The following is a 27,879-nucleotide window of genomic DNA, read 5'->3' as shown; positions in this document are numbered from 1 at the left end:
GGCTGTAAATACGTCTTTGCCCTACACATGTGACAGTAGTATCAATCTCCTCATTTAAATCTCTGCATGATGGTAAATAAGCGTTGTTTTCCCAAAATGTTGAACTATCTCGTAAAAGTTGGATGAATGATGCAACACTTTTCTCCAGAGATTTGATGATTTTACGGGAGAAAGCAGCAGAAATACTGTCTGGCTTTGACATTATAGCTTTGGCCTTGCATTTTATTGACACCCCCCCCAACAGTGTTGCTTGACATCATTCTGCAAGCAGTAAAATTTCACAAAAGCAAATTATATGCACGAATAGCAGTTTGTCCTAAGTTTTATATCTCTCAGGCCGTCTCCCACCACAGTAAACAAACTGTGTAGTGTGGATACAGGGAGGCAGCTCTCTGTCCAAATTTCTTTCTTTCTCTCTTCCCATCACTTCCAATATCACCCTCCCTCCCTCTTCCCCTCCCGTCTCTGTTTCTGGATTATTCATCAACTGTTTTTCCTCTTTCCTAATGGAGCTGTAAACTCCTGGCAGCTCATAAATCAACTCTTTTAATCAGTCTTTTATTTCACCAAGTTGATATGCTGTAGACCTCTTTGGCATGTGCCCTGCCGCTTCCCGTGGTCTCAGAGCCTCATGTCATCACACACACATGCACACACACACACCCACGCGCACACACACATCAGTGCCCTGTGGCTGCAGACATTAACTCTGGGTATGTGTTTACACTCTCTGGATAAGGATATGAGCCTGAACTGGATTTCTGTTTAGCGTCTTGCGGTTTCATCTCTTAATCATGTCTCGCAGGCTGAACACACACTGCAAAATGATAATTCTGCAGGGCAATCCGCATACTCAGGTCCAAACAAACTGAGAGGAGCAGAATTACAGAGCAGGAGATAAATAAAAAAATCAAAGCGTTTTTTTTGTTTGAGGTAAGAATTGTGATACCTCTGAAAGCAGGGATGAAGCCAAGGTTAACTTCTGATAAATACGTCTGTTGTGATATCAAGCTGCATGTGCCTGATGCTTCAGTAGATATACAGAGGACAAATGCGACTCAGAATGCATGTTACAGTTTGTGCAGTTTCTAATCTGTGTTGATGGTGAAAAGACCATCTTTTTAAGTATTTAGGTGTTTTGGTGCCTGCTTGGAAAATCGCAGAAAAGTCACTAAAAACCAAATGGCGACAGTTGAAATGGAGCGATGCCTACATAACGTCTGCCTGCCAAAGAGTAGCATCGGCGCAAGCACTAACATGCTAATCATCTTTCTTTCTCATACCCACTGAAGTTTTAATTATCACACACACAGAGCTAGGCAGGAGCCAGGGTAATTTACAGATTACATGGCAAGTGTCAGCCTGCCTTCACCCTGAGCAAAGAGAACTCCCGGCTTTCAGCTCCTTTCTTATTTACTGTTGAGGGTACATTATTTATAAGTTCTGATCAAAAGAGGGTTTAATTAAAACCTACCACAACCTGACTTAACAAATAGAGAGAAACAGAGAATGCTCCAGACTAATCAAGCTGATTTTAAAACCGTACTGCCTTAAGAGCTTGCTTTGATGAATTTTAGCTTATAATTGGAAAGGTTTTCATGTTCCTTATTGTCTGTTTGCATCTCCCTACCATTGATATAACACATTAACTGCACCCATATCCACTTCATTAAAGGCTAATTCTCAGGAAATCCGCTGACAGATGAGAGTTGTGCATTTTTTACTTTTTGTCATTTTTAAAACAAAAAGAACTGGCACTAACAGAAAAAGTCTGTCAATAAATGGTTAAAATCCTAAAGTTGGACGTTTTGGGACATTTGCTTAAGTGAAAATCAGATGACAGTATGGATTTGACTCTCATGTCTGTGTGCTAATGCTAAAAATGAAGCTATGGTCAGGTTAAGTTAGCTAAGCATAAAGACTGAAAACAAGGGAAAACAGCTAGCATGAATCCACTGACCAGCACATCTAAAGCTCACTGGTTAACACAATTACTGTGTGTTGTATAATAAAAATAATAATTGAATTATCTGTCAGCACAAAAAAATTGCACTTCCAAAATAAGCTTGATAAATCTGAATCCAGGATTAAATGACTTGCCACGCTAGTGATTTTTTTTGTCGTGTTTGTCGTTTCTTCACAGCATCATTCAATCATTTGTTTCCATGCCTGGGAGAAACAATTAGGGTGCTGTTGAAAAGCAAGTGTTTATTCATACACACACACATATTCCTGCTCCTAATTCACACCCTCTCCTCTGCAGCCCGGGCTGCTTTTTGGGGTTTTCATCTTTCAAAACACACTCATTAAATATGACACAATGACAATAACATTCATTTCCGGGGCTCTGCAATTACACTCAAAGGGGGTTTTAAGTAATTACGTACCCATAAATATCATTGCCATAGCAGTATGTATCAGTGAGGATCAAAAACACTGTTCAGATCCTGTTGACATTCTCTTATTTTTTTTGATTGATGTGATCTATTTGTCACATCTGGACAAACCCACAGAGGGCACCGCAGGATGGAGAAAATATCCAGCTCAAGCTCTGCAATAAATACTCGTTGACAGTTTTCTTTTTCTTTTTCTGACATGTTTTCAATTTACCACCTTACAGAAAATCACTTACAATGTGAAATTACCTATTAATCTCATCACCACTAAAAGATAATTTGAAATTACTGTGATGAAGATGACATTTTCTAACATATTTTCAAACTCAAGGTTTGATAACATGGACATTTTTTGACCAGTATTTAATTTTTCATTAACTTTATCTGAGGCTCCTTTTATGTAAAAGAGGACACAAGATGACAATTAATTACATTTTGCATTTTAGATATTTATCTTCCTCTTTTCCAGAGTGTTTGCCCTGTTCAAACAGAATTATAGAAAGAAGTAGAGGCAGAGCAAATACCTGGACAGTAGGCAGCAGGGGGCTAATAGAGATAAATGAAACTTTGCTCTGCATGATGAATAGTAAGAGAAAGAGGTGATGCTAATGTAAATTTAACATTAATAATTACACCATCTAACATTGTGCTATAACATTGATTTCAACAATGTGCTCTGAAATCACAAGGTCAGGGTTCTATTGTTTATACAACTTTATGGGGTGCAGCGCAAACTTGCTTACAGACTGTATCACATGGTTGCAACATTCCTCTGTGCATCATCCTGGCTGTCAAATGCAAATCTAAAATCTGCGAAATGTCAGACACATATTTTTTTCTTGACTGCCATCTACTGGGGTTTTGAAAGGCATTGACAACCCTGATTTCTTTGGATGCTGTGTAAAACATCAATAAAGCAGAATGCTGCTAATCCTTTTTGACATATATTTAATGGAAAACGGTGCAAAGACGATATATCAAATGTTTGACCTCATCAACTTCATTGATTTTTGTAAATATCTGCTTATTCTGAATTTGATGCAGCAACATGTTACAAACAAGTTGGGACAGGGGCAACAAAAGACTGGGAAAGTTGTGGAATGCTCCAAAAACACCTGTTTGGAACATTCCACAGGTAAACAGGTTGATTGGTAACAGGTGATAGTATCATGATTGGGTATAAAGGGGCTTTGTGAACACATGATTGTATAAAGGATGTTACTACATGGACATGGAGGAACACTTCAGAAAAACGTTGTCGGTCAACACAGTTGGTCTGCAAATGACTGATTCTGTTTTTATTTATGTTTTGCACAGCACCCCAACTTTTTTGGAAACAGGGTCTTACAAACTGAAGACAAAATACCCAAATTCATAAAAGATCGATGTGAGAAAATCAGTCCGACCAGGAATCGTCATTTCAAACATTCCCGCTTTGTGTCGGAAGTGTGAAGAAACGTTTATGAAGTGCTGAGGCCGATAGTGGATGGGAAATGGAAAAATGGAGACAACCGCTGGTAAATATTATTCTCCAGCGATGTGGTCGCAGCAACGGTTGGCGCCATGCGTGCACACACACTCACACACAGTGTCAGGTATGCAGGGTAATCAGTGAGGCAGTGAGGTTATGGATGAGCTGCCAAACACCCCTCTGGAGCCAGAAAAGCAGAGGAGGTGGGCTGTTCGCCTCCTCTGAGTCTATCAGCGGGGCCCGCTGACAGGGGAGGACAGGGACCAGAGGGTCTGGGAGAACTCAGCACAACCTCCGACCTCCAAATGTTCCCTCAAACTAAGTCCAGGCTTTCAACATCTGCTTTTGCCCTGCCTGTCCCCTTTTATTTCCTTTCATTTACACAGAAAACTTCAAAGTTTGGTAGCTTCTAATCCAGCGGAAACCAGGTCAGTGTTTAGACAGAGAAAGCTGTGAAGATAAATTTTAAAAGGGAATTCACAGTTTAAAGCAAAATAAAAGGAAAGTGTTGGGAGGAAAGGTTGCGAGGAATCAAGCGGAAGCGAGGGGAGGGAGAAAATGAAACCGTGCACAGGTCTTACATTTTTTGGTGTTAGGCGGTGCGTTCTGGCAGGAGTGGCAAACCATCCCATAGAGGTTCCTGGGTCTGTTTTCCAGCATGTAATACCTGGAGGACATCAAATACATGTTAAACTATATAATTAGATCACACCAGACCTGGTGGGGCTTACTGGTAACTTAATAGAGATAGATCTTTCATAACAGATTCCATGAAAACTGTTTTATAAAACACTTTGCAAGCAATCGGCAAGCGTGGCAGGTGTGTATATGGTACATGGCGTCCCTGCCGCTTAGACATTGAGAAGCAGCTGAGGTGAAAAGTTTGAAGTAGTGAAGAAATGTGTATAATTGATGCCCTGAGGGCACTAAACATGGCTTGGTTCATATTATTGCCCTGAGTCATGAGGTGTCTGTTAAAGGAAAGGAGAGGGGCAGGCAGTGAATGAGTGTGGTATTAAATCATTTAGGCTTGAGAACATGAGCATTATGAACACATATGTATGCATCATGCAGGTAATTAATTTATGCTTTTCTTATGTATATTAATTAATTTATGGATGGACTTTGGTGAAAAACATCAGACTTTGTTGGTGGTTGTTGGTGATTGATTTTGGATTTTTGCCACCAGTCACTGCACAAATGCACAATTACAAATGTTAAACAGATTTGAACAGTTCGCCGTGATAAGCAAGCATCGTCTGACTCATTTACAATGATATACGACACGTTATGTAAATGTTCCACAGAGCATTAACTTGGCTCGTATTCCAAACTGTTTGATACAATCATATACAGGAAGTCTGCTTCACATTTGCAGATGTTTTGCGCGCCCTCGTCTAAAGTTGCATTAAATCCTTGTGAAAATTAAGCAAACAATTTAGAAGGTGGAGAGAAATAAGAAAATGTTGCACTCCATAAAGCAAAAGAGTATTGTGACAAAAACAATTACAAAACAAGAAGAGTTGAGTTCAAACTTTGTTAAACATTCAGATAAAAAGCACAAAATGTGTGTTAATCAATCACAAATGATACTGATGATCTTCAGGATCATAATAAAAATATTACATATGCAATACAGAAGCTAATATTTTAAAATTATTATCACCACCTGTGATGTACTGTTACATATTATTAAGACACAACTGGTAGATCATAGATAATGATGACAAATTAATTGTGTCCCTATTGCTTAATAATGGCTTATAAACATTAATTATTTTCAAGTGCTACTGAAGTTGGTCACAGGGCAGCCAGCAGATAAACACGTCTGTCACGACAGACCCGTTCTCGTATTCCTCCAGGTCTTTTCCTCTGCCGAGATACAGGCTTTAACAGGCCTGTTCTGCTCCGCATCAAACATGTGTGGACTCACTGCCGCGTACCAAACCCATACATACGTTTACAGTACAGATACAGACACAGACATGACCGAGCTCAGTGCTCCTGAGCGCACTCGCTCCTGCCACAATCACACTAATCAAAAGCAAAAACATCCTGTGAAAGGAGACCGAGAGCCAAGAAAAGTAGAAGGCGGAAGAACAGCATCCAGATTGATGACAAGAGGAGGAGATTTCAGCATTAAACTCTCTCTGTTGGAGTGGGAGGGTTATCCAATAGCCCCAAATCGTGAATCTCTCATATTTATGCCAATTCCTTCATGACTTACTTAATTATATACTGCCTACATTCAATCACAGATATCAGATGAAATACGATTCAGAAAAATAATCAAGCAAACATTTGTGTGTAAAGTATCTGTCGCACAGCAGGAGATCCAAACATTTAAAACCCCTAATCCTGCAAGACAGAAAAGTTTGGTGTTGACGTCACAGCCAATCAGTCATTTTCTCCAGAGGGGCAAGAGGAGGGGGAGGTGATGGACGCTGGGAAGGACGAGCGAGGAAGAGGAGGAGAGGAAGGTCTGGTAACGCTTAAACGCCCCTTATTGTCTTAATATTTTGAATTGACAGGGGGGTGCATCCACAGCTGCCACGTGCAAATGGAGAAGTTTAGGATTTAGTGTCACAAAGGGAGGCAGCGTATTGAAATGAAGACAACAGGGTGGTCTGTTCATGTCAACTCAGGCTACGCTACAGAAAGTGTTGAACAGCTGCACTGACTAATGCACATGTACAGTGTATGTTCAGCATATAGTCCACTGTATATGCATGGATACAGGTGAACTTTACTGGATATCATTCTCTTCTGTAAAGTATTGTTAAAAGCTAAAGATTTCTTTTGTATTTTCCTAGCCTAACGCAGCAGAGTGGTGTATATAGATACATGTGACCGTGAGCAGATCACCTGTCTGAATGTCTGGTGCAGCTACGTGAAACGTTCTCATGCATCCACCTTGATCGGAGAAAGCTTTTTTTTTTTTTTTTTACTTCCCATTTAAAATGAATGATGGATAAATCTTTTACAGTCTTTGGCAGCCAAAAGTGGTATTAACAAATTCTCATTTTCAAAATTTGCGCTCTTCCTCTGCATGCTCGCAAGTCAAAGCGTGACTATTTTGTTTCCCATAGTTGCCATTTACAAGCGTCCTCTGCCACTTAACCAAGAGTGTTTAGTTTCCAGGAGAGTCTGAGTCAAGCCGAGGTGCCATAACTTTTCCAAAATGGTGTTGCCGGTGTGCATGTCTGGACAAATCTGTCTGAATGCTTTCAGTGAAGCGCGTAACCAGAACACCTTCTGTGGTTATTTTATATAACGCTCACACAAACACTTGTAGAAATCAACTATCGGTTTGGTTTCATGTAACTAGAGATAACTTGAAGTGTGCCTTTAAACGTTAGCATCACAGAGCACTTTGTCAGGAGTGGGTGCCCGTTTTGTTCTCGTACACACACACGCAGGTGATTCCACACACACCCCTGCCAATATTCCACAGGTGGCGGAAACGTACTAAAGAAATGCAGCAAAGCAACAAGAAAATGCAAGAAGAAGAGTGTTAGCAAGTAAATAAGGATGAACACAGTGCAAGTTTAAAATTGGCTTTGCTTGTGTTTAAATGGGTGTTTAGCAGCAGCGTTAACATCCATATAAACACCATCTTCAGTAGTAATATGAGTAACAGATTTTCTCAGGGGGATTTGACCAAAGTTTTTTATTAATCAAGATCACTAAGTTGTTATTTCTCATCTGAGTGATCTCATAGAAATATTATGAGCTTTCCTTCGCTGGAAGAGTGAGTCATGAGAGTTCAGTAACCGGAGCTCACTGCTGCCCCGCTAAATCAGGTGCTGAATACGCACCAACTGCAGCTGCAACGTCAATGAGGAAGTTTTGCCTGTTGCTGTTTTGGGCACCCTTTAAGTAAAGCATTGCACCTGCAAGCTGCTTCAGTGGCAGTTCTTTGTGTGGCAGTACTATTTCAAGCATGTTCAGTATTGCAGGTTAAATGTCTGCTGCCTTTTTGTTTTCAGTTGTGTTGTAGCAAGTGGGTTTTGAAGGTTGTATTTGTGTCGTTTACCCTGGCAAACAGGGTCCACACTCTGCGTCGCTGTCCGGGGTTCCCGCCACGCGAACAGTGGCTTTGTAGAGGGCATCACAGTCTTTATGCCGTCTGCAGATCTCATACTTCCCTTTGGAATATTTCCCCTGTGGACACGGCACGCAGGCAAAGTCCTCATCCTTCACACCGTAGCCGCAGGTCTGCAGAACACACACACAGAAACATACAGACACATATACATTTTGGTTAATATTTCTCTCCTACACTACAGCTGATATGGTGTCATTCCAAATGAACTCAACACCCTTCAGATCACTGAGATGATTTACAACTGTGCCGTGGACACACACTTTCATAAACAGCACACACAAACACACATCTGTTTTTATCCATGTCCTTGGCAAATCTGCCATTACTGTTTTGAGATGACAAAAGAGAAATCTGATTGGTCACAGAGGTCCCTATCGCAGTGTGTGTGTGTGTGTGTGTGTGTGTGTGTGTGTGTTTGTTTAGGTATTACTTACATTGTGGGGACACACATCTGTTTACACAGTCACATTGTAGGGACTCACCTTCCTTATGAGGACAACATGCAAGTCCCCATAATGTAAATCATTAAATTTTAGGGTGAAGACTTGGGTTAATGTAAGGGTAAGTTTTAGGTTTAGGTTAAGACTAGAGTTAGGGTTAGATAAGTAGTGGCTATGGTTACGGCAACTCTCCAGGAAATTAATGTAAGTCAATGTAATGTCCCCAAAAATGATGGAAACACAACTGTGTGTGTTTGTACTTTTACAGCTATCTTTGTCAGAACCGTTTTAAGTTTTAGAGTCAGGAAATTCTTATAAAGTGAGGACATTTTGGCCAGTCTTTACTTTTGGACAGACCCTCAAAGGCCTGTTTGAGGGTTAAGACTTGGTTTTAAGGGTTAGGTCAGAATTAGGCTTAGGTTAGGCTTAGGCATGTAGTTGTGATGGTTAAGGTTAGGTTAAGGGGCTAGGGAATGCTAATGTCAAAGAGTGTCCTCACAAGGACAGAAGTATACATGCCTGTGGGTGTGTGTGCGTACAGCTTTCCGTGCCTGTTAGTGTTTAAAATGACCAACTCATCATTCTGTCTTCCACCATCGATCTCCTCCTTTCTCCGCATGTTAATTCCCCACAGTGGGGAGGCTGAACAACAGGCCACACACACACAAACACACACAAAAACCCACTCTCCCTCTGTCTTTCTTGCCCCTTCTCTTTCATCTTTCATTTCCCTCTTCCTTTCATCTGTCTATTAAAAGAAGCCAGTGCCTCTTAGCTCTGGGCTACAGTAGAGAAATCTGATATTTCTTCCCTTCTGTTTGACGTCCGAAAGTCTCGGTGTGATTGTTTGATATAAAACTGGGCTCAGCTATCGGCAACATCTTGTCGCTTTGGGTTAAAGCCCGCTTTGGATCTTTCGTGCACCGGATCACGATGGCTCTGCTTCTGTTTGTTCAGGCAAAGCTGCTCCGATTGAAAGCGTCTTTCTTTTCAAAGCAAATTTGTCACCTTTGAATCTTGCATGTCATAAATCCAGAAGGTAGGGGAGGTGGAGAAAAACCTAGAATTCACAATAAACGCGGAGTGTTCCGGCATATTTTGCCTTTTTTTAAAAGTTTATGGTGAAGGCAAAGAAGGTAAATGCAGGGGGAGAGAGGTGGTTGATGACATGCAACAAAGGTCACGAGCAGAATCAAACTGAGGAGGTTGCAGTACGTGCCTCAAGGCCACAAGGTCCCCCCATACAGCAGATTCTCAATTCAAACATAATGCAAGCTGCCTTGAAACTTCAGTACCCAATATTTCATATTTCCTGATCTCGCCATCACTTTCATTCCTCAATAAAAGTTAGGAAATCAGAAATATAAGTCCGACTTTAGTGTTGCAGCTACAGCTACATCGCACACAATCTGGATACAAGATGCATTTTAAAAGCGTCCCTGGATGTCTTTATCATTGTGTGATGTCTCATGCAGTGTCTACGTGTGTGTAAGTGTGTGTGTGAGCGCTTACTTTCTGAAGTCTCTGTTGTGAGGAAGAACCCTATGGTTATCCCATGATTAAAAGGGTGTCAAGAAACACACACACACACACATGCAGGGAAAGCTCAGGGGAACAAAATAACACATGAATTACAGGCTGTGGCACCAAGGATCAGACAGGCGGGAGAAAGTGCAAAGGGGGCTCTCATCTCGCTGATTAAACGTCTTTCTTCTCTCAAGTTTCTATCACTCACAAGTGGCCAAATGACTTTTTATGACAGAGCTCTGCGCTTATCAGATTGAACTTCTCATTGCCGTCTGTGTCTCGGACAGCGGATCGCTCGATTTTACAAGTTCAAACGCAGCACATTGTTGGGGATGCTGACTAGAAGCACATGGTAGCATAGTGAACACAAGGCAGGAAGGAGGGAAGCAGGAAAGGAGGGAAAAGACACACAGTTGGCACAGGTTTTTATACATGCTTATGGGGCTAAAAGACAAGGACAGAAAGGATGGAATGAAGGAAGGCTTAGAGTGTTGCGATTATTCCCAGTTTAATGAAGGATGAGTTCAGTTTGTTGCTCTGCTAGCGGTGTGGCTCTAAAAATGGCATTGTTGGTCAGTTGGACTTTGGTCCAGACTTAAATACCTCAATAGCTACTAGGTGGATTCCATCCAATTTGGTACAGATATTCATGCTCCCCAGAGGATGAATCGTACTAATTGTGGAGATCCCCAAACTTTTTCCTCTGGCGTGACCATGAGGCTGGCATTTGCGGTTTTGAGTGAGATGTCTCAACAACTATAGGATGGATTGCCATGAAATTTAGCAGAGGTGGGAATGTCCCCATCTGGGTGAATTGGTCAACATTTCAATTTGTCCAATGTTTTATGACCAGTTATCTGAAAACTAGTGCCATTCCCATTAGTTTCAGCTGTGCATTGTGCTTAGTGCTAATTAGCTAATTAGCACCATGCTGAACCAGCATGGTGACCATAGGAAACGTTATACTGGCCAAACGTCAGCATGTTAGCACTGTCATTGTGAGCATGTTAGTGTGCTGATGTTAGCAGTCAGTACAGTCTCACAGGGGTGGTAGCATGACTGTATTCTCTAAGTCTTGTTTAAATCAGAAATTCATGCGATTATTCATTCTGGTTGGAAAAACTGTAATCATAACATAATTTAACATCTTTAGTTTACTAATGTTTGAGCTGTTGATCTCATTCAACTTACCAGATTTAACTTGCAGCAATTGTAACCCTTGCAAACTAGTTTGATAAATTGGAGTCTTATAGTAAGAATTTCTCCATGTTTGCACAGGTTGATCCAGCTCTAATCTGCCCAAAATCTGCACTCTGCTGCACCACACTTATATCAACACAAGCATATAAAAGTAAAACTACTGAAATCAAAAGACTACTCAAAGTATAAAATGTTTGCAGCACCCTAATAAATTGCAGTGACAATAATTCATTCTGTTCACCCTTGAGAGCAGCTGTCTGTCTTATGAGGGTGTGGCACCCCGGGGTGCCAAGTGAAGCGTTTACCTTGGCTCTGTTTGCCTTGGCTGTCGGCAGACTGACTGAGGGAGGCGAAATCACTATGTGACTACTGCAAGTCATTCACTGTAATGCATACCTTCACAACGAGCTCAATGAGAGCAATAAACCAGAAGAAATTGTTCATTTGAATTTAGGCACTCCTCACTGTGCAGCTTCGTGTGTGTGTGTGTGTGTGTGTGTGTTATGGGTGGTCTAAATCAAAATGTCACAAAGAATCATAAGATCAGCTTTCATCCTATTTATCGATTTTGGATGGTTTCACATTGATGTTGAATTGGCAGCTTTATCCCAATAATTATCTTGACAAACACAATTATGGCCTAAAGTAATCATTTATGTGTCTCACCATGTGCGGCTCTTGTCCTGGCTGGCACTGAGGGCAGGCCTGGCAGCAGTTGGTGGTCTGGTTAAAGAATTCGTACTCTCCACAGCTGGAATATTCGGCACTAGCAAACATACAACACACCTGGAGGGACAGAGAGACAGAGGGAGAGGGACAGACATTAAAGGTGAGTCGTGACATATTAATAACAAACGTGCTCCATCAAATAATGGAATTAAGGGTTAAAGGACACTTGATGAAGGAAAAATTATGAATAAAGCAATACAGAAATATTGAAAAATGCATTTATAATTTACTGATGCGTTCTTTGTTTTGATGAGTTTGTATCCTTTGTGAATTAATGATGTACATATTGATTTATTCTTGTTCTATTCTTATTTATTTTAATATGTAGTTCTATATTCTGTTGTCCAAAAGATAAGATAACATAAGATTAACTTTATTAATCCCCAGCTGGGACAAATTTTGTTACAGGCAACATCAATAAAAATAGCAAATAACAAAGGCAATAGAAAATAAAAAAAATACATAATAAGAAAATACAAAACAAGAAGTTGACTAAGTATATGTACATTTTATACAAAAGACTATAGAGAATATACTGCCAATGGAAAATACTTGAGAAATATTGAAAAAGAGCTGCATGGGGATTGAAAAAAAAAAAACTGCATGTGGTTACGGATAAATTAAGTACTTGCTCCAGTGCACATTATAAAACATAGGGATACAAATCAATACTGTATGTAAATATTAAAATGAATAAACTCAGGAAGACTTTTATCTGAACTTTTTGTCATTCGTTTTCACATTCATTTTTGGCAGATCTGGTTCTCTACAGAATCTTTTAGCTTTTTTGAACCATTTCAAACTTCTCAGCAGAACATAAAATACTGGATTCCTGCATTTTAATTTAATCTTTAGAATCTGTATTTAATAAGTCATTTGTATCAAGAAAAGACAAACACAAGTGTCTGATCAACAGGTCCAAAGTCCCGAATCCAACAATTAATTTGCCTTAATGACCTTGCTTAAACTTCCCTTACAGAGGCCAAATCCATTTCTGTATTTAACTATTTTGCACGAGGATTTGACATCAGTAATCCTCTGAATTAATCTTCTTGCATATGCAATGTACAAAAACTTAGTTGTACTGTAATTAGACATACATCTGCCAAAAGGATTTATTTACAACATCAGGGACACAAAAATACAATTTTACATTACACAACATTACAGTTACGTTACATATTGATTTGTGCGTGTTATTAACGTGAGGTGTTACCACAGATAGGCAGAGTAGTTCTGCAGTTAACACTATATGCCATCAAACTGCATCATATCCAGCATGTCACAGGTTGAATTAGCTTGCTGATTTTCCACATTTTTTTTTCTTTTTTCTTTATTCTAAAACCACGACAACACACACCACCTTGTACATTTGCTTGTTTGTGTTTAACACATTTAAAAGTCCATTATGATTCGCACTCAACATCTGCAACAGCAGCGGAGATAAATGACTGCAGTGGATGACGGCTGATTTATTCAGTAAAACCAACTGGCTGAGAGTCAGCGTCATCATTTTAATTGGCAAAAACCAAACGGCAAAGAAAACAAACATCATATCCCGACTTCTTTGTCTGTGATACTCAGATTAGTGGAGATCATTGTTCGATGAGTGCGCGTGTGTTTGCGCGTCTCTCAGTGTGTGTATTTTTGTGTGTGTACGGGGGAGTTTGCACAATACCAGGATTTGCTTGTGTGTCTATGTATTGTATGGGTGTGTGTTTGTTTGTGTGTGTGTGTGTGTTTGTGTGTGGCATTGTGTCATTGTGGCTCACTGTAATAAGTAGCAGCTGGTATTTATAGCTTTACCAGCACACTTTGTTCTTTTCCAAACAAACTAACTGACTTTTAAAAATCATCTGCAGTCCAGAGAATGATGGCGGCGAAGAAAATGAGTGCATGACTAACTCTCTCCATCTCCTCTCTATTGTTTTAATAACACCTCCCTCTCTTTCTCCCCTTCCTCATAACCATCTCATGGCAGCAGACACAAGACGCTGTTTGACTAAATATACAAATGTACACTCTGTGTGTGCGTTTGTGTGTGTGTGTGTATCAAGTGTTTGTATGGATGTACAGTTACTGTAGTGCAAATACAGTTTAACAAACAATGATTAACTACTCTCTTTAATATATGCTCTAAAGATAAAGATCATTAAAAAATTACCTTTTAGCACCTAGCCTGGTTCAAGCTACTGAATCCAACATTTCTCATAATGCAGCTCAATAGCATCTTTTAGACAAGCCCTCCCACCTCCCACATACACACTTATTTCAAAACCCACACCTTCAGGTTGTAATGCAGGATTTCTGTAAAAAATTCCCCTGTTTTCTTGTGCTGACTGGACTTGTGACAAGTGAACACAACTTCATGTGAAAACTGGCGGAATGCCCCTTTAATGCCTCCAGGCACTTAGTTTGTGACTAACAAGACAGGCATCCCATTTCTTCCCATCTATATTTACACTTTGGACACTGTGATGACCCAGCAGAAGCAAAGCATTTTAACAACACGTCCTCTGCCGCTCTTCTTCTTTTGTCAGTGTGTCACACAGTTATTGACGTATTTAACGTCAGTTGTCAGCTAACAATCTGTCTTTTAAACTGCAATAATGATCATCTTCTGCACATTTTTACAACAGCTGGAAAGGCAGACAGGCCAACACAACCAGCTATCCCACAATGCTTTGGGAGGGTATTTGTGAAAATGTTACTTACGTAAAAGTATGTTAGGCATTATTGGAAAAATGTACTTAAAATATCAACAGTAAAAGTACTAAATACAGAAAAATGGCCCCTGTGACTGTTACATAGTTTGTCAATAGATTATTATGAATAAGGTGTGAATAAAAAAATCAGGATTTTACTGTTGTGGTTGGTTGAGGTGGAGATCATTTCTAGCTATTTTTGCATCCACAGATTATTTTAGTTTCTAGTTATTTGTGAATTTACAAACAGAGCATACTATCACTTTGTAAAATATGATACTGTGCTCTGGATTCAACCAATAGTTTACAAGGTTGTTAAAATGTGCTCCAGCTCCACCAGCTTATGTGTTAAGACTTCAATAATATTATTCCAGTAATATGATATGTATGATAATACAACTCTCTGAAAGGGCCTATTCTGGCCAACAAGTACTTTTGCTTTATTATTTAACATTTTGCTGTTAATGCTTGAATACAATCTTGACTGTAGGACTTTTACTTGTATTTTTACTGCTTCTTTCACTTAAGTAAAAGATCTGAGTACTTCTTCCACCACGTAAAATCTTTGTTTGTAAAGTAACCACTACCTGTTATGGAGTAAAAAGTAGTTTCCCTTTAAAATGTAATGGAAGCAGAAAATGCCCAAGTAAAGTACAATACAAGTACATGAAGTTTGTGTGTAAACACAGTACTTAAGTGACTGAAGCTTCTTCACTTCTTCCCTTTCCCCATATGTAGCTCGTATAGGTGGTTTTAGAATTAGTGTCAGTTCACTCCCACTACTTGGTAGTTTAGTAATTGGACACCACTGACTTCGTCCAAATATTTCTTTCTACTTGACGAAGTGCTCTTGTGTCAGCCTGCATGTGCACATGGTGACTGATCAGAGGCAAACACAGGCGGGACAGAGGGGAAGGTGGGCGAGCCCGTTGGGAGCAGTGCCAGTGGGTTTCAACATCAAAACAAGCAGAGAATCTCGAGATTCCCGGTCAGATTATAAAGATATCTGCTCTCTGAAAAACCCGAAGGTTGACTAATTGGTACAAGTGCTGCAAAGTTGTGCAAGCAGCTGGCACATAACAGCTAAAGTCTGGATGGTGCAGTGCCAAGTGTGGAGTCGACTGTGGCTGCGATCCATCCTGACGGACCAATAAGAGTTTCTTGGGATACTGGAGATATGAAGATGGTTTTTATGAGTTAGGCTACTGCTTGACAATATTTTACAGAGAAGAAGGAGAAGGAGAAGGAAGGAGGAGGTGAGAACAGGAAAAAAAGAGTGAAAAGGAAGAAGAGGAAATATGAAGTAGTTTGGGATTCGAGCTGAGTGAAGTTAAGAAGAGAAGAGTTAAAGTAGGAGGAAAGAGGAAATTAAGGAGGAAGAGATGGGAAATAAATGGAAAGAATGAAAACTTACTAATATTAAGGACAGAAAGATGGACTTCTTCTGACCTCTCCTCTGTGACATTTTGGCGTCTTCTTCCTGGAGACCAGAGAGAAAGGCAAGGAGAAACATGTCATTCTTTGTAATGCAGCACCAAACTTCACTCACAAACCAGCAAAGTCATGAATCCAGCCATTCCTGCCAGCAGTAGTGCTGTCAGCGGGCACACTGTGTGTGCTTGCGTGTGTGTGTGTGGCCCAGATGAGTTCACTGTCCCGTTACCATCACGTCATCGCCCATAAACGTGTAATAGCAACTGAGCAGCCCTTTGGCATTCCTCTGGCTCATAACTGCGAGAACACATCACCGTTGGCTAACCTCTGCTTCAATAAAGGACGGTGATATCACTTAATAACATTTAATTACCTGCCTATTTCTTTATGTCTCTCTCACACTAGGACTAAAGTTTTTTGTCAAAACTCCAAATTGTGCTGTAACTAGTACTTGTACAGCTACTGTTTCATGCTGGCTTTGTACTGCGCGAGGGTGTAAAAGTTCAGATGCCATTTCTGACTTCCTCAGAGTAAGAAAAAATCAAAATGATCAATATATCAAACATTTCTGTTTCAGCTCACAGCTGCACACAGTAAGTTAAAAAACATTTAGTGAATGGCTGAGTTGCTATTCCACACACACACACACACACAGTGGCTGTGATGCTGAAGTGGATGCTGGGTAAACAGTCATTAAGAGATTCAGTGTTTGTTTTAACAACCAAGCTGAAATATTCCCTGTCCTGCTGCTGAAAACTGAAAAACACAAAAGGTGTAACTTGGTTTGTCACTTGTCAAACGATGGCTGCTGGTTGGACGGACAGCTCACGCTGCTGACAGCAACACTTCATGCAGTCTGTGTGTATTTATCTCAGTACGGCACAAATTAACACACATTTGTGTGTTCGTGTGAAGTCCTCATTGCTTGTTTGTTTCCTCGTACATGCGTGTGCAGGATCAAGCCTGCGATCGTGTTCGTCCTGCACTGGTGTGTACTGAGCACGGAGCGATTGTGTGTGTGTGTGTGTGTCTAAATAATGTCATCGTTGTAATTGAAAGGATATGTGTTGGCTAGGCTCCGCAGCAAAGAATCACCTCTGAGGCCACGTTTGAGTGGATGAGCCCAGAATCACAAACAACTTGTGGAACAAGCTGACTGATTTGCAGCGTTTATTAGCAAGAAAGAGCAAGTCAGTGGGTGTACCCCGCCTCTTTAAATCATCACTGGAAGATGTGCAGAAAACCTCTTTTCACTTGAGGCTGCCTTGTTGCTTCGCTGACTTGACTCACACACACATTCTGCTCTGTTTTCCTTTTAATGTCTATAAAAAACTAAAGTGGCACAGCAAGCCGGCATGCTTGATTAAACAGCAACATGTTCATTTAAAGGGCCACGCTATAAATTATGTAATTCTCACTATACGCCACATTTTCCCAAGATGTTTTTTTTCTTTCAAAAACATTTTCCCTAAAAATCTTTGTGTGTGTGTGTGTGTGTGCGTGTGTGTGTGTGCGTGTGTGTGGTCTCTGACGGGGTGGGAGTACAGATAAGAGCACGCTGGCTGAATGCTTCCACAAACACGGTGGAGCTGCTGGGTGTTAAATTACTCTCTCCAATTATAATATGCTTCTAATCTGCAAGTAATTACAAGGTTACATTTAATAATTCGAACTAACAAACTCCACAGTGTCAGTGTCAATAAGGCCTAAAGAATCAAAAGCGCAATCCTTTGATCGACTTAGCGAGCGGTTAAATGAATTTTGTGGCCGTTAAGATCAAACAGAGAACTGTAAGTCGCTGTTCCAGCCAGTTTTCTGATGGTGAATATGAGACATGGAAACCAGAACTGGACACTTTGTTTTTTGTTTGTTTTTAAATTATTTTTTGCCGCCGTGTGTTTTGGACAATCTTGTGTTTGTTTTTTATGCGTTACTGTTTTGTGTGACGAGTTATTTCATATGCTCTCTGCTCTTTATGTTTGGCTTCCGCTGCATTTTTTCGGCTTATTGCTACAGTGCGGTTTTAATTTGTTGTTCTTGTTGTGTTAATGGGCACCGCAGGAAGACTAGTAACCACTTTGTGGAAGCTAGCGGGCTTCCAATAAAGAATCAAGAATAAAGGACACTATCAAACGACCTGTACGAGACAATATTTCAAATCCTCTTTTTCCCGTCTGCTACGGTAACACTTATTTTCACAGCTAAATAAGATTTTAAATCATATTTATGTGCATTGGATTAGCAAAGACGACAAGCCCAAACACTATCAGCGGTGTTAAAGCATGTCCTCAAACACACACAAAGACACTGTGTACACTGTACACTGTGCACCTTTAATTACTGTTATTAACTTCATTTCTCATGGAGTCTCCTCGAGTGTTAATTACTAGATACGAACAAAAGATGCAGGTGGGTGTATCAGTGTGTATATAGATACTTTTCTTGGATCTAGGGCTTTCATACATGCCACGGAAAACAATCATGTCTGATTTCCTGCTTTTATAGGGGACCCAGTGACACCCTAAACCCTTCTCATAACACAGCCAGACCCCCCACAGGAGGACGGAGGAAATTAAAGAGGGAGAGGCAGGAAACGTTTCTGCGATAACTTGCTGCCATTTTTATTAAAATTGTGGTAAAATTATCAAAACTATACTTTCGGTGCTTAAGACTAAAACGTGCCCCAGAAACTGTACACTGGATGTACACAAACAAGATTCACATCAGGGGGTTTATCTAACAAGTTCTGAAATTTTTTGTGTATAATACATTGAATTGAATGGATGCATGAGACGCTGCATACTGCACAGGGACACCTATAAGTGCCACAGTTAGGAAGTCAGCTGTTGTTACGTTTTGGGGCCACAATGTGCTCATCGTATGAGCAAACAGACGACAGATCTTCTTTGTAGTGTGGATGAGTTCGGCTGTGCTTAAAGTATCAATAAATAACTGATATGTCAAACAAGATGCGTTCATGGACGTGTGGTTTCATATATGAAAATGGATCAGATTTTTTTATGCTTTGTAGAGTCATGTTCTTGCAGCACAACCAAAAGTACGGCTGTGCAGGTCGAAGTGGCAGATATCCGGTATTTGACCTTTTTTTTTGCAACAGACAAACAGAAAGCGCTGGTTTCCGTTAACAATGACGGCAATCCCTCCTTAACCTTTACCAGGTAGCTTCCAGCTGCCTAAACTTGACCATACTTTAACCACAGACAAGAAAACAACTGCACCGACGCTGTCGTTCTGGCACAAAAGCATGTTACTGTTTTGATTGATGTGCCCTGGGGTCGGAACAGTTCAATTCAACACATTAACAGCTGAACTTTAAATCCACCTGAAGCTGTCGGAAGCATCAAAGTGTGTTTGTGCGTGCGTGCCTGCGTGTGTGTGTTTGAGAGGGAGAGGAGGAAGCCGCCATTATATCTGCTATCTCAGGTCAAAATCTGTCTGTCTGGCTCCAAACCTCTGATTTCACTCTTCCATGTCGCAGACTTCAGTGAAAAACCTTCTGATCTTCAATGATGGCTAATTCCCCGACCCCGAGGGTTTGATCTTGCTTAATTACAGCTCACACACGCACGCACGCACACACACACGCACATACGCAGATGCACACACACATTAACAGATAAAGTAGGTAGATGCCCTATAAATACGCACAGAGTTGGCTTCTGAGGCAAAATAGGCTTAATTGCACAAGCCATTGTGGCAAGACCACAACCGGTGTGTGTGCGCGTGTGTGTGTGTATGTGTGTATATGTGTGCGCGCATGCATGTGTGTATGTGTGGACTTGTGTGTTGCAGCTAAGGAGATAAAAGAGTAGATAGCACTTTTTTTTTTTAAATCAGGAAATGAAGAACTGCCAAATGGCTGTGGACCCCCTCAAGGCTACTCATTATGGGGTTAAAGTGATGTACAGACAGACACTCACACCAGCGCTGCTGTGTTTGAAGACTCCTGTGTCTCCTGACGCTCCGCTCCACCTCTTCTTACCCTCTCTCTGTCTCTCTAACCCCGCTCTCTCTCTGTCGGGGCAGGTCTGAGATGAAAGTCAGCTCAAGTCTTTTGCCCCCCGAGGGGATAAATCTTCTAACGACCACATAATCTCTGATAAATAACCCTTCTGTCTTTAGCTGTGTCATTACCCGGTAGACTTTCTTGTGGCACCAGTGCAACACAGTGATCGTACTGGGCAGCTCCCAGTACGAACGTGTGGATTTAAAGCGCGGTGCCGCTGAAGGAAACCGCCGACTTTTTCTGGACGAATAAAAGTTTTTTAAAAGCCTTGTTATTTTGCAATGTTTGCGAGACTGAACAACATTTGTTGCAACCTCCCTCTCTCCCTCCCCTCATTAGGTCTGTCTTCATCTCTGTTTCTCATTTGCTCGCAAACGATTGCTCTTTTTGTCCGCACAAGAAATCCAATATGAAATAACCCATAACTATGGGGAGACATTTCACTCAGCTTCATTAAAAAAAATGCACAATAACAAACCAAACGACCTCAAAAATTCATACAATGCAATTCAATGAGCCCTAAAAGAAGACATCTTTCATCGGAGCTCCCTGGCCTACAGTGACAAGTATAATGCTTTAATATCGTTAAGAATCCAGCATAAAACTTCAAAGCAGGATTAAGTCTGTATTGATATGGACTGCAGCTAAATACGACAGGCAAATGTGATAGACTTAGCTAAAAGTCATTACGGGGATGCGTGGGCCCTGTAGGGGAAAGGAGGGGTTACCATATGGAAATTCCCATAGATCAACTCCTGCAAACACACATACATTAAGTACACAAGGACTCCTGTTCATTCTTTACACTCACTTTCTGAGCAGGCATCCTCCCACAACAGCCAGTCAGTCTCTTATTACTCCTCCTTGTGTTTGTATTCTTTGAGGTAATGCTTTAGATCGTAAAGTGTCAGCACGTTGTGTGCTGATTTCTATAAAAAGAGCCGTTGAAACTAGGGCCGCCCCAACTCCACTAATCAAGTGACAGGGCCTTGGTTGACAAAAACATTTTAGGTGATTAGCTGTTTTTAGCGGGAAATGGACAAGTCATCATTGGTCATTACTTAAAAATAATAGCGCTAATAATAGCAACTCCGGCAGCACAATCATACTGATAAATATGCTTTGGTCTCTAATAGATTTTTACTGCATGATTAGTCTGTGGTAGATCTTTTCTTCCCAGAGTGGAATGCCCAATCCCCTGCAGTCTTTATCATTACTACAAAAGAAAGCTGGGGAGCTGTTGAAAACATAACTGCAAACAGAATGCAACCATTTGCAAATGAACAGTGTTTACTGGCAAAGGGTTCATGCAGTGTTCCTGAGCCCATGTAGCAACATCCTTAATATAACCATGTGTTCACAAAGTGGTGAACCTCGCTCCATCCTTGCTTGTTGGAGCCTTTCCAGGATGCTCCTTTCATACCCAGTCATGATGCTATCACCTGTTACCAATCAACCTGTTTACCTGTGGAATGTTTCAAACAGGTGTTTTTGGAGCTTTCTACAACTTTCCCAGTCTTTTGTTGCTCCTGTCCCGACTTGTTTGAAACATGTTGCTGCATCAAATTCAAAATAAGCAGATATTTGCAGAAATCAATGAAGCTGATGAAGTAAAACATTAAATCTTAAAGTGTTTGTACTGATTTCAGTTGAGTTTATGTCAAAAAGGATAAGCAAGTTACGACGATCTGTTTTATTGATGTTTTACACACTGTCCCAACTGTTTAGGAGTCGGGGTTGTCGCTGCAGCGTAACATTTGCGAAAATTCAAAACAGTCGCCAATACAACAACTTGCCACAAGTACAGTGGATTGCACAACCGAGCCAAATTCCTGCTACCAAGAATAAGCCAACAACCTATGAAGTTGCTATTAAACCAACCATTTTAAAGATATGGTTATAACTTGTAACAACACGTAATTAATTGTTACGAACGTGGGCTGATGCTTGGCTTAAATCCAGTTCCCTCAACCTTTGATATGACCTTTGGTATGTATAAATTGGCCGCTATGTGAATGAACCACATTTATCTTCCTATTTAGGAGTCAAATCCCCAAAACAGAAATGGGCCTGCTTCATATATTCTTCATGTCTTGTTGATTTAATTCTATTCATTAATTTCACTGGGAAATATTCCAAACAAGTCTCTCTCTCTGCACTGTTCTACGTCTTCCTACTTGTCTTAATGTCGCTCGGTATCATTACCAGCAGATTGTGTGGAAAACTACTTTTGCCATCTGTGTTTAACTCTGTAAAGGATATTCATTACGCCGGTTATGACTTCCTGCCCCATTAAGTAACAGGCCAATCAGTGGCGAGGGAACTCGGCCAAGAGGCAAACCAATGCAGAAGATGAAGAAAGTGATTAGAGGATGGTTTCTTCTATTGCGCTTAATTTCTGATGACAATTAAATCAGCAGCATGCGGTTCCAGGGGTCCCTGTCAACCTGGTTTTGGTATTTCTAAAAGGAAAATCTGTTTTCAATTGAAATCTGTCTTTTTCTTATTTTTTCTTTCAAGCAAACTGCTCCAGTGTCTTTTCATTTGATGTATTTTAAATCTAAAGCAAGCGCTTGTTGTACAAATAAAACTGTCCATGTTTGGACAGGACTGCTGCTGGGAGCTGATAATTGATTTCGCAGATTTTCTATCGAAGTCTAACGTCAGTCTGATGTCTAACTGTAAATGAAATATCATGCAGGCCCCATGCATCAGCTAACCAAGACAGAACCTGACCATAAACACACACACACTGCTTCCAGACCATAACCAAGTTCCTAAGTTAATCAGTGCTGTGTTCAGAGGCCAATTATAATATATCCGTTTACAGACCAACGCCTCAAGATGCCAAATACAAGCTAGAGTTCAAACACACAAAGCTCTTTCTGACGCACACACTCCAAATCCTGCATCTCTGAGCCCCTGACAGAAGAGGAGGTCGTCATTCGCTTCACTTCAAGCGATGCAGATACCTGTCTGCTTCACACTATCTAAACCAAGCAAACACTAGCCTGAACAGTTGCTAAGCTGGCTAGCTAGCTGAAGAGAACCAATGAAAATGAAAGAAGTGTTGGGATATTATGAAATTTTAAGATTAATGATCTAAATTCTCGCAGGTAATGAAACTTTGACCTGTTGGGTTTGTAGATGAAACATGAAGCAGAAAACCGCTAACACTGTGGATTTCCCCGCTATCGAGTTCCTGCAGTCTATCATCTAAACCTCCGGCAGCGCCGGTGATAAACTCTCTCGAACAAAACTAATTCTGTCATATTTGTTTATCTTTACCCTGGATGATTGTGGCTCCGGTTCTATCTGCTTTGTTATGTTTCATATCAGGTTTTCCACTCAAGTAGGTCCGCGATAAAGGACTTAAACAAAAACAAAGCAAAGCCCCGAGTAAATGTTAACACTGTGATTGTGAATTCTGAATTATGTGGATATTATAATCAGAGAAACTTGTCCTGCAATAGTCTGTAATCATCAGGAAAAGAAATCAGACCATTTCATTCAGTATAATACCATGTCATTATTGTACTGTGGTCATAATCATAGCTGTGCCTCTAATAATCTGCCTGAAAAGCATCAAAACACACATCAGCTCAAGTATTTCTGAATGTTCTGCTCTGACTTTTAATAATGATTCAAAGTGTGTGTTCAAGAATTTGGCCATTCCACTGTCAATCCATTTTTAAGTAATTATAAGTGCCCCCGTCTGTCTTTTTTTTTTTCTTCTGGAGTGAATTATGAAGGAGGAATGTGCTGCTGGCATTTTGTCTTCTTTCTATGATTTGGAGGTAGTAGGAGGGTAAATAGAGGGGTGGCGGCAGAGCTGTCAGTCAAATTAGACCAACCGCTTTCACACTGAGCTGAATCAGACCATGAGAACGTCTCAGAAGTTCCCTAAACAGAAATCACTGTTTGGAAAAAAGATCTAAAAAGACAAAGCACAAAATCACTGCTACCACATTTCTGCAATTCTTCCCCCCTTTTCCTTACACTTTCCTATGAATGAGCCCTGAAGCCCAGATATTAGTGAGCATTGTTGCACTTGTACTTCCCTCATCTCAGAGTCAGTGGGGTTTTTTGCATGGGTATTTGGCTGGATGAAATAAGGTCTGTAGTTAATGCGATCTTAAGAGATTTTCACATTTTGTTCTATGTGTGTGTTTCTGTGTTTTTTTATCTGACAGAAAAATACATCAGTAAACACCCCACTTGTGAATCTTGAAGCTTTTTTTCATTAGACATTAACATCATCACGCTGAACACAGACACTCATCTCCTCCCCTGTCCACCATTACAGCCTCGTAGTGTTAATACTAGCGCTCTTGCAAACTAACTCAAACTTCCCAACTTGTAGATTTATCAATTTATCGTAAACTGTGTATGGTACTGTGTAGTAGGAAGAAGAAGAAGAAGATTGTGGTATAGTTCATTTATTGCCTAACGGTAGCTTTTTACTTCAAAAATCATAAAAGTAGTCTTCATTTCTGCAGTAATCCAAAATCCAGTGGAAAAATCCCATTGACTTCTTGTGGAGGGAGCCAGGGCGATGCTAACTTCCGGTTTGGCCTACAAAAACACGTCATCCCTGCAGCACTCTGTAAGTCTTTATCAGTGCTGAAGGAAGTCAAACTCACTGGCCAAAGTAGCCATCAAAGCTCAGCTATCATGAACTTAATGAGCCAGAAATACTTTAGAGAAGTCTAATTTGCAACATGATTACCGTCTAAGTTGGATGTGAAAATAAACCCATGATCAAAGTGATTTCCAACTTCGGAGACAGACGCAGACCTCAGACAGCAGCTGGCTCTCGTCTGCTGCCTAAAGATCCATTTACTCCAATCTCATCCAACTGCAGCGTCGTGATTTATCAGTGCGAACTGTATTTTCACAGCGGTGTCAAAACACGCTTTGCAGCAACTTGAATTTCCACCGACGAATCAGACTATGAAACTCCTGTGACACACAATGAGTTGATGGCTCGGTTGTCATCTGCAGCAGAGAGACCTCACGGAAAGATTTAATTCCTTAAACAATGTGCAGATTGCAGCAGCGGAGACACACACCTCTCCCAATATTAGCACTGAGTTACATGTACGGCCGGAACGCGACATGAAACGTGTGCGCTGCCGTTCATGCACACATGTGTGCTTGTGTGTGATGTTTCTTCATCTCTCTTCATCTTTTGATTGCTTTAATTACAGACTTACTGTCAGCTTCCCACTCGGTGCGCAGGAAAAACAAACTCGTAGGGCACATGAAAAGGAGTCGCACATGCACACGCACACGCACACACACACACTTGTAGCGCACACCTATCCCAGCCCCAGTCAGTCAGGAGCTCTTTGATTCTCTGCCTGCCGGTGATCTGTCTTTCATCGTCTCCTCTCCCTGATCCCTTGTTCCCTTCTTTAGCTCTGCTGGGGCAGAACATCTCTCTCCCTGTCTCTGTCTCTGTTTATTCTGCAGTGGCTGTAGGTGGGAAGCCTAATCTGCAACCAGCCATCATCTGTATTGTTGCTTCCCTCCAGCTAACCTGCAATCAAGGGATGGCAGAGCAATCCCATCTTCTCAGCTAAAAAATCTATATATTATAAAATATATGGGGTTTTTTTGGAGGAGGGTACGTCTTTTGGTGTTTATGGTGTTAGAACAGCGTACAGTAACAAAGCTGAAGGCTGCACCACACAAGAACACCACAGCAGCTCTCATATGAATGCCCTCACTCAAAGAGTTACCGTTGTCGTATCTGCATTGTTCGTTTCTGTTTGTTTCGAGACGGCGGCGTTGCTGGAAGTGTGTGTGTTTGTGGAGATTTCTTACAACAAATCTGAGGGCTCTTGGAGTGTTTCTTGCGGGTGGATAATTCTAGTCTGAGCAGCAGCTAAGTCATGACGGATGCATGTGGCTGAGAGGTCGGAGGAGCGCAAATCCTCGTCAGCCCACAGAAAAAGTAAAGAGTTTAAGAATTTAAGCACCGACTCGGCAGGTTGAAAGGTGCAAAGCAACAGAAGCGTTCATGCCTACTTCGAGTAAAGCATGTTTCCATCCGCGACCGTGAGCAACACCGGGAGGATCACACAATCACCCCTGATCCGACACCCGTCTGCACAGGTGCCCCGACCAACAACATGATCCCTCACCTGCTTCCCACCTGCCACCTGTCTCACCAACCGAGCCAGAAACACCACATCATGAGATTAAACCTGGAAAGGTGTGTAAGAGTTGCTCCTTGAAGCAGCCGCCAGCACACAACAATCAGTTTTAGCTTCATCTTAAGGCACAAACAAACATTTTTGTGTATTATATAAAACGTGAACTCAGTATGTCTGTTTTTTCACAGTGTACGACATTATTTGCCAGACTCTGTGTACTGGAAATTGATGACGAACTGAAGAAGGTCCCCCATGTGGAGGTCTTTTAAGTAGACACAAATTAGACCACAAACCCCAATTTGATTAAACTTGCTCCCTGGGGCCTACATGGAGAGGTTTCAACTGTTCATTTAGCATTGGTTTGTTGAACTGTCTGCACTGTGCATGGGGAAAGAACAGCAGCCAGAGTGAAACCAATGATTAGACAAGTTTTTTTCCATTTATGCTGCTTTGCTGGGATTATTGCACGTAAATTAAAACATAATGAAATGCAGCTACCGCTCATTTTGCCGGGGACCTCCTAGAAGCCCCTCGGGGAGTCCTGAAGACCCACCGCCCTATTCTAAACTACCTTGTCTGTCCTGGTGACTGTGAGTTGTGCAGCAATAATTAGTGACACAGGCAGATGACTTCGAACTCGTTATTGTCACAAGAAGTCTTATGTGTCCTGTTTTAAGAACAGCGTGCGTTGGTTTGTACACCATCAGTGTTGAGCACCTGCAGAGCCTCATCACTGATACTGACTATTTCCGAAATGCTGTCAAGCCTTACAAATAATACATACATACATTAACACCTATTTTCCAGTGCTGTAATCTCACGATAGACTTAAATATACTTAAATATGAATACATGATTAATACTTCATGTTTCTTTTATGCATGCCATGTGCAATTAGCACAACAACAGTCACTATTTGTCACTTTGGACTTTAGTGCAAGAGCTTCTTATGTTTTTTTTATTGAAAATAATCATGCACATCCTGTGAGCTACTCTTTTTGTTTTATACTATGAGTTATAAGCTGAGTGTTATCTTGGTTCTCTAAAACTGAGGAACTTATTTGAGTGCTTTTTGTGGTTTTTCCAGATGTAATAAAAACCCTAGAATGAATGTCAGGGATGAAGTTGACAGTAAAATTTCTTTCTTTTGATTTATCTTAGATTATCCGTATATATCTCCCACTGTTACATTCTCACGAACAATTATTACAAACATCTACATTAAACAAAATGTAAAGGATTGCACATGGTCCTTGTTCTGTTCAAGCAGTTTGGATAAAAGCCTCCAACAAACAGCAGTGCCATAAATTAAACGTAGTAACCTAATGAGCTGAAATAACTTCACTTCCATATGTAAACTCTTTCTGACGTGTTTAGTAGAATTTTGTCTTAGATGTGTGAAGCATTATGAAACATTCAGCCCCAACAGGCCTCCTGAGCTCTATAAATTTCCCAACAGGGGGAAATGGATATGCTGTGTGGATTGGAATCAGCTGTGACATAAATCTCAACAATAACTTTCACAAGAAAAACACAAGACCTCTCCTTTCTATGACATCACTCCAAAATAAATAGGGTCATTGTGTGAATTGTGGTACTGAGCAGCATTAAGCGACAGAGCAACCAGTAAGTAAACAAATTATCTATTCACTTCACTCTAGTATAGGATGATCATGACTAC

At 40.8% G+C, this 27,879-nt stretch overlaps 1 protein-coding gene across 2 annotated transcripts in view; it reads right to left on the bottom strand.

Moving 5' to 3' along the window:
* The window catches only part of edar (ectodysplasin A receptor), a 40,117-nt gene that overhangs the window by 10,863 nt on the left and 1,375 nt on the right, over positions 1 to 27,879 (bottom strand). Inside the window, exons 2-5 of one of the 2 annotated variants that reach the window (XM_041950675.1) lie at positions 15,991 to 16,056; positions 11,809 to 11,928; positions 7,904 to 8,085; positions 4,449 to 4,534 (exon numbers count right to left, since the gene is read on the bottom strand). In XM_041950675.1, the coding sequence (XP_041806609.1) occupies positions 4,449 to 4,534; positions 7,904 to 8,085; positions 11,809 to 11,928; positions 15,991 to 16,041 (439 nt within the window). In that variant the 5' untranslated portion in view covers positions 16,042 to 16,056. Of the gene's footprint in view, positions 1 to 4,448; positions 4,535 to 7,903; positions 8,086 to 11,808; positions 11,929 to 15,990; positions 16,111 to 27,879 lie in introns of those variants that run through there. The other variant, XM_041950674.1, reaches the window with a different exon arrangement.

This window comes from Chelmon rostratus, chromosome 13 (assembly GCF_017976325.1).
Source record: "Chelmon rostratus isolate fCheRos1 chromosome 13, fCheRos1.pri, whole genome shotgun sequence".
NCBI lineage: Eukaryota > Metazoa > Chordata > Actinopteri > Chaetodontiformes > Chaetodontidae > Chelmon > Chelmon rostratus.
The sequence above is the reverse complement of the archived record's forward strand: the minus strand, read 5'-3'. Positions and strand labels throughout refer to the sequence as shown.